The 8,351-nt window shown below is 37.2% G+C and overlaps 1 protein-coding gene across 1 annotated transcript; it reads left to right on the top strand.

Moving 5' to 3' along the window:
- Positions 1-1,443: 1,443 nt before the first annotated feature.
- On the top strand, positions 1,444-5,060 carry LOC145773828 (uncharacterized). Its single transcript, XM_082584955.1, has 5 exons — positions 1,444-1,470; positions 1,859-2,018; positions 2,514-2,616; positions 2,878-3,065; positions 4,879-5,060. Exons 1-5 carry the CDS (start codon positions 1,444-1,446, stop codon positions 5,058-5,060), a joined length of 660 nt encoding a protein of 219 aa, XP_082441081.1.
- The last annotated feature ends 3,291 nt before the right edge of the window (positions 5,061-8,351 follow it).

The following is an 8,351-nucleotide window of genomic DNA, read 5'->3' as shown; positions in this document are numbered from 1 at the left end:
GGTACGGTACTGTATGTTACAACTTAGTTTTTTATATTTTTTTTTTGTTGGCCAATAGTTTGTAGTTCTGCACAATTTTGAATTTATAAAAATGTAAATGTAATCAACTCAGTCTGACTGATTTTATAATTTTTGCCTAATTTTCATATTTTATGACGCAACAATAATATTTTTGAAAATTTGACCTTTCGAGCTGTTCCTTCTCTTGTTTTTTTGTTGTTGTTTCTATTTTTGTTTCCCCATGTTACAGTAATTGATGTCTTAATTAGGCTACTTGATCCATTAACTGCAACAGACCACTTTTTATTTTCAAAGCTGCATAGGCTATGTTTAATTGCGTAGCATTTTAACCTAATTCACTTGTTTTAATACCACTGTTTTAAACTGAAATTATATGATTAAAGTTTGTCTGAATGAAAAGTAGGCCTACATCAATTACAGATAAGCTAATCTTCACTAATCACCTTATACATTATTGCGCTCAATTATATTGTATCTCTGCTTTTTTTTTCTACAAGTCACTCAGCTACACATAAACTCAATAACTACTGTACACAAAAATCCAACACAGTAAGCCATTCTGAAATTGCTTCTACAAATTAGTTCAAAGAAACGTAAATCTCGTAAACTTTGCGCGATTTACAATTTGCAAAATTTATTGGTGTCTTTCTGTGTGTCTAAAACAAGTCCTGGGGGGTGTTAATAGCCAGATGTCTTGGAAAGCATTATAAATTTCTACAAATTTTATTACATTTTCAACAAAGGGCTCAACTTCGGAATCCAACTTTGAAAATTTGGGGGGCCATAACCCCTTTCGTCCCTTAGTCACAGTTTGCATGCATGCAAATTGTTAAAACTATTTGTTAAGAAAGTTCCTGAGCAATATGGTCGCCAAGCTTTAGTCTATAATATGCATAGTTTAATACATCTAGCACAAGATGCCAAGAAGTATGGAAGTTTGAATAATATTTCCTGTTTTCCATTTGAAAGCTTTTTAGGACAGCTAAAAGCTATGGTGCGTAGGCCTCAGAATTCTGTTGCTCAAATTGTTGCCCCCTAAAGATGACACAACCAAGTGTTATAAGCAACAACACTTAGCTGGACCAATACCACTTTCTCACAGACACTGTAGTCAGTACAAGAAGTACATTGAAGATTTTTTAGCATCTACGTCGCAACGTAATAATTGCTTTGAAGTTAATAACCAGATAGTTTTGGTGAAAAATATACTTGTTGCACCTAATGGAGAAGTTAATGTTGTAATTCAACAGTTCTTAACCTTGCAATGTTTTTTTGACACCCCATTGAACTCTAAAAGTCTTGGAATATACGTTGTATCAAGACTTGCCTGTGATCTTTTGGTTGTACCAATAAGTGCATTAACCAAAAAAATTGTCTTATTACCAGTTAATGATGATTTTGTAGCAATGCCGTTTGTGCATAATGATCATGGAAAGTTTTTATAGTCAAGTAAGTGTTCAGTATTTACACTATAATGCATTGTGATATGTGTATGCAACTATGCATAATATGATTTTTTTTAGATTATGTATGTTCTGTATGTGCTGTGGTAACCTCAATGCTTAATTACCAACTTTGTTGGCAAACATGTTTATAAATATATCCATATGCATAATATGAATTTTTTAGATTATGTATGTTTTGTATGTGCTGTGGTAACCTCAATGCTTAATTACCAACTTTGTTGGCAAACATGTTCATAAATATATCCGTTAATATACTTTTCAGTGTGTATTAATCTTAAACCTGTCTTTTCAGTGTAGGTATATTAATATTTACCCTAAAACTGTGATGGCTCAATATGCAATAGTTGAATTTGTTTTGTCCACAACTGTAGCAATTATACCATCTACGGTGGTTTCATGGAGATGAAGAAGCTGCATGTTACTGGCCCCCAAGATCATGGAGTGCTTCCAAACGAGAAAAGTCTGTTATTGACAAGTGTGACTATTGCGCATCCTGGTTTGTTTATGATATCCATGTTCCCGGAAAAGCAGGTGTGAAAATACTAAACGTTTGAAGCACTTAAACAAAAGTTGTTTAAAATGCTGAACTATTGAGTTATCTTTCTCTTAAGTATAGAATTGCTTGGTGTTTATAAAAACTGTCAATAAATAACACAAATATTCTAATTATTGTGCTTCCATAACTGTGCATTATTTATTATACTCAGTATAATGCAGATTGCATGTATTTTGTACTACAGTATCTGCTAACATGCTCTCACTTTTCTTTTAGTCAAGTGCTGAATGTAATAGCAGAAATAAGTTAATTTTTCCAGTTGAATAGCTGCTTTGATGTCTGTCAATGCAGCAGCATTAATGTTCACATAATAGGAACTGATAGGAAAAGTATATACTGATTCAGTTTTCGAAGCAGTTTGATGTTCTTGGAGTAGTTTTTCTTCCAAACTCTAATTTTTATGATGATTGGATGACGTTAACTTATGCTTAATATATTTAACTACCGTACGTAAATGCAATTTCTTTCAGGGACATATGAAAAAGCGTTGAGGAAACAACAGTTGTCACTGGATACATCTGATCTTGCCACTGATAATGGAGTAGTGGCATCCCCTCCTAGAAGGAAAAGAAGGTATGCTTATAGTTGACTAGAGGAATTAACTGCTGGAGTTTTTCACAATTGCTTCTGGCATATATGTTCAGATTGTCATGCATAGCACCAAGGGAAGAAATGTTTACATGTTATGTTGTTTTCATTTGGTGCCTAACTAAGAAACTAGTAGTGCAATATGTACTGATATAATAATTCAAGATTATTCCATTCCACTTGTCAGCAACTCAGTTTTGAGAGAAAATTAACGTCATGTAGCTTAACCATTTCATGATGATTCAGGAAAACTGAAAAATATGAAGAGCACTTCAAAAGGTATGACAGTTCTTCAAGTGACGAAAGCGAAAGTGTTATGCCGCGTGTACCGCCAAGCCTCATGTCATCCCGTGATGATGAGAGGTTGCATGTTGCTGAACCTCAGCATGAAGTGCCAATTGATCCAGAAACGAGCAGCAACACAAACAGGAATGGTGCGTTAGTTAATGCAATGAAAATGCCTTATCACTCTCTGCTTAAAACAGCAGTCATCCTTTTCGTTTGCAAAGCTGATTACTTGAGAGTTACCTGTAGTGAGCGTTTTTGCTTTTGAGCGGAATTAATCCTTAAACATGTTGAAATGCATACATGTCAGAAAAAGTGTTGTTACAAACTAAAATTGGGTTCAAAGTAAGTGAAAAGTGTATGCAATGTTACATTATAGTGAGGCTTAAAAAAACTTTGTATTTAGACGCAGTATTGATGAGTCGGACAAAAAATTGTTGATACAAGTTCTAAGAAACCAAGAAGTGATAAAAGACACGCTAAAGCCTAAAAGGTGCATTCTGGCATCTTGTCATCAATTTTGAGGAAGACAGGGATGAAAAATATTTCGCCAGATATTTTGCCAGACGGAGCTTCGTTTCCCATTAAATCTCGCAACAAATTGGAGGCGATGGTAGAGAAACTAAAAGAAGAAACTTTTATGAATGGCGTTGTAAGTACATGTAGCATTTATACAGAGCACTAGTTATTTAACTTGAGATTTGGTGCGATCTTTGTTTTCAGATACCGTTTCAATACATTGCTGTAAGAAAAAATCAGAACAATTTAAAACATATTCCGCTGTAGTTTTCAAACTTTATGAAAACCAAGTATTTGACTGCGTACTAAACAAAACACGCCTACTTCAGTTGATGTTTGGCATGTGTTGTGTGCAATCAATGGGTTAAGCCATTAAGGCAGTGATTCGCAACGTTTCTGACCTTGCGGCACCCTGGAAAACCTGGATCAATTTTATGAGGTTGTCATGTGGCTTGCAAAATCGCTGATTTAGCAACAACTGTCCACCTGCGAGTGAAAATTTACAGTAAAATTGTACAGCAAAATAAAACAAGCTAAAAAAGAACAGTACACTCGCAGATTTTTCATCACATGCCAAAAGTATGTCATTTACGATTGTTAATAAAAGAGTTTCACTACTGTGACCTTTTTTATATCCATACTGGTTCAAGTCAATCAATCAGTCCTCTTGCTCGATGTCCGGGTTGACATCATGCGTAGAACCAATCAAGTGGGTTATGGTCCTCCATTTACTGGGGTCTTCTGCAAAAAGTGAGGCCTCTTCCAATGACAGGTTTATCTCTGTGAGGTCCCTGGACACCGTGGGCGTTTCCATCCAGCCTCCTTCGGATCAAAATGAAGTAAGGCGAGTGTTGGGTGATCGGCAGGGAGACGAAGCATATGTCCGAGCCAGCGGTGGCGGGCAGCGATGCATGAGGCTGGAAGCTGCTGGGTTTGCCTGCGAAGCTCAGTGTTGGTGACATGCTGTTGCCATTTGATACCCGCAATGGCTCGGAGTGCTCTGCTGTCAAAGCCATCATCATCAAAAATGATCGCATTTTTCACACATATTTCTGATATTTTCTGTGGTTCATTATTAAGTAAAACATCCAGCAAGTGACCCAATTTATGAGTGGGTTCAGAGATAATTTGGGTCAAGCAGAGCATGAAAGAGCATGACTCCAGCAGAGCATTGAAAGTTACTTTGTTAATATCAACAGCATCCAAATGAATATTCACATCACCACCAATCAATGTCAAATCACATCTTGTTGAAATAATTTCAAGCAATGAAGAAAATTCGGTAAAAAATGTGTGCCAGGGGATTGATAGGAGCCTATAAAATGATACTAATACCATTCTTTCATTCCTATATGTTAATATTAGGCTATGTTTGTTCAGGTAATCAACAGTACGTAGTTGGTGAGTAAAAGACAATCAGTTTACATCATTTTTATTTTGTAGGAGCACTCAAAAGAAACACTTCAACAAGTCATGCATCAAGAAGTGATGCAGAGAGAAGTGTCAGTAAATGGCTGCGAGGAAGCAGGGATCGTGGGGGAAGAAGAGCCAAACGATCAAAAGCTCTTGCTCTATCTATATGTGATCCTTATCCGTTGCTCTCAGGGCCTGTGGATTATTGTTGATTTCAGGGTCATCAACATTTATCGTTACAACTTTGAAAGGTAACTAGTAAGGAAAGGAAATGAAGCAACTAGGAAGGAAATGAAGCAAAATTTTTGAGTAAAAAACGTGTAATATTAAAGGAAAAACATTAAAAAACTAATGTCAAAATTATCATTCAATATGTCCGCCCTTGGCATCGATCAATTCGAGCTCTCCGAGAGCTCGAATTATTCAATCTCGCATCCAAGGAGGCACGTTACCGAATATCGCTTTCAGCGACGAAAATAAATTCGATGTTCAACATCATTTTAACCCTCAAAACGATAGTGTTTGGTCACGTCAGGGGGATGAAACACCTCGTGTCGCGTCTCGGACGCAAAGTGCTGCCGTGACGGACTCGGGTAGTTTGTTTTACGTGGGTCAGGGAGTGAAACTGAACCAGGAAAACTACTGCAAGGATATTCTCGATGGTTCATTGTTGCCCTGGGCTAAAAAGCATTTTAAGAAGCGTGCTTAGTCTTTACAGCTGGACTCAGCTCCGTCTCATGGAGCTAAAGATACGCAGGAGTGGCTTTCAGCCAATGTGCCACACTTCATTTCCAAGGAAGAGTGGCCACCCTCCCCCCCCCCCCCCCGATCTGAATCCTCTTCACTTCCGGATCTGGTCTTACCTTGAGAGCAAGGTCTCGTCGTCATGTCACCGAAGTTTGAAGGCTCTGAAGATGAAGCTTCGAAAGGAATGGACCAAAATTCCGGAGAGCGTAATTCGTGACTCGTGTATAAGGCGTTTTCTAAACGTTTTCAGTTGGTGATCGACGCCAAGGGCGGACATATTGAATGATAATTTTGACATTAGTTTTTTAATGTTTTTTCCTTTAATATTACACTTTTTTCACTCAAAAAATTTGCTTCATTTCCTTACTATAACCTTTCAAAGTTGTAACGATAAATACTGATCATCGTGTGTGTGTTCTGTTTTTTGGTCTTTTAGATACTCGTTACACTAAATTGTATTTGTAAAATTAAAAAAAAATTCACTAATTTTTGTTGACTTTGTGTGCTGTTACAGTGTAGACAGTTAATCAGCAGTTTGTACCTCAGATACTATAGTCAATAGTGGCATGCCCTTTCGTAACCACGTCCAACCCGCAGTGTTTAGCATTTCATAAACCGCATTTAGCCTGCGTTTAGCCCGCTCGAGACCACTGCTTCCCCCTCGCTCAGCCCGTGCACAAACCGCAGTTTTCTCGCGTTCAAACTGCGTTTAGCCCGCTCGGGACCACTGTTTCCCCGGCGGCCAAAACCGTACGGGTACTATAAGGGCCTGCAATGCAGCCCACACTCTACCTGTACAGGGCCTGCATACTTGTGTTAGCTGGGAAGTTAAGTAGCTAATTACAATACAGTCTCAAAACATAATAGGCCTACCTGCTCTTTATTTATAGCCTAGCTATTGTTAGCCTAAACTTGGTTGCGATATTTCCGTTTTATAAGACGCTGGCAAAAAATAGCGCTAGAAATTAGCGCTGACGCCGTCAATTTCTTTAAGAGCTTACGCAGTACTTTACGCCGTCAAGTTTTTAGGCAATTCGCGCTGACGCCGTCAATATATTTCAATGACGCGTACAACACTGGTAATTTTTAACAATGTATTATTTAGACCCTACAACAACAAAATGAAGCAGATATCATATGCTGTCCGTAAGATCGCATTAAACAAAGAACATGAGGAGTTCCAACGTTTATTGACAATGTGGCTTGCTATAAATAACAATATTTACATAAATACGGAAGTTATCTAACCACCACACACTTAATGATTTATCTTCTTGCTAAGGAAGGTGATTTGATACAGTGTATCAAATCACCTTCTCCAAGGTGTATCAAATCACCTTCTCTGAAATTTTTATGGAAAATCGATGTTTTTGAGCTAAGACACATATTTGCGAAAAGTTAACCTATATGACTTTGCAGCACCAACTAAACACTAACAACAGACCACACTTCCATCTTTCTTAAACTTCCCATGGTTTGTCTGGACGACGACAAAAAAACTCTGGGAAATTTACAAAAATCTCTAAAAACTGAGCTTCCGCCATTTTCAAAGTTTTGGGAAAGACACGAGGTTCCAAAGGTAGCCAGGATGTAGTTATTTTGATTTTTTTGTCAGTTGGTGGCGGTGTTTATTTTGTGTTGGTTTCGGTGAATACCCCAGAAGGACTGTATCAAAACACTCTAATTGTTCTCTAAGGTTAAAACAATGATATCATTAGGCTACATATTATGCAGTGCATGCACGTAGGCCTACTAGTGTAATGCTGCAGATTATTTCTCCCAGGTTGGTATTATAACTGTGTGTGCATTTGGCCACAAGTGCCAAAATGTACTCCATCAGTTGTATGATACCTAAGGCATAAAGGTGACTCAAAATCACACAAAGGTTATATTTATTTATTAATATGTGAATTTGTAACAGTAGATAGTTAGTGAACTCTTAAAATTGACGACATCCAAAGTGGTTCTCTGTGGCCTTTGCATTTAGGTAAGCTTATTATTTCATTGTTTTGGATATGGACAGCTTTATCTTACACAAATAAGACAATAATGCTCAAACTATCAACTTGTGCTAGCAATTTTGGCTAGTAATAGCCTATATCGGCCTTAAGTCAAATTTGAAGCTTCACGTTCTCATGGTTTGTGTAGCCTATAAAGGTCGCCATGGATGTCACTCACTCACTGTAAGTTGTTTCGATGCCTCCAGGTGTGTTGACAAGTTTTTTTGCAGGTTGGTGGAGTATGGGAGCAATTATTTTTGTTTTGCATTCGCGATAATTTGTCTTAATAATACAGTCGTGTGAAATTTTTTGTGGGAAAGTTTTTTATCAAGCTGATACTTTGCTCATACTTTCCCCATACTATGCAGATGGCTCAGGAAGAAATCCCCATCAATCTGATGATGGGAAACCCCTTTTTCCAAATGACGTCACAATCCCTTTGGGTCCAACATATGAAAGTTTCAAGTTTTTCAAAATAGGACATATTATACATCATTTTTTAGCTTTTTTCAAGGGGAACAACTTTTTATATTAACCAGAACCCTGAAAATGTACAGAAAAAAAGTTATTACCGATTAAGCAAAAGGATAGCCTAGGCTAAATCTATGAATTTCAGGTAAATTTGAAATTATTCGTCACTGTTGGACTTATTCTTCTATATTCTTTTACAAAAATTAAATACAGTAAGCGAAACATAAATTGAAGCTATCATCATCATCAAAAACGTCAAAGATGTTGCTTTCCTTCTCGTCTTGT

This window comes from Aplidium turbinatum, chromosome 7 (genome assembly GCF_918807975.1).
Source record: "Aplidium turbinatum chromosome 7, kaAplTurb1.1, whole genome shotgun sequence".
Lineage (NCBI taxonomy): Eukaryota > Metazoa > Chordata > Ascidiacea > Aplousobranchia > Polyclinidae > Aplidium > Aplidium turbinatum.
The sequence above is the reverse complement of the archived record's forward strand: the minus strand, read 5'-3'. Positions and strand labels throughout refer to the sequence as shown.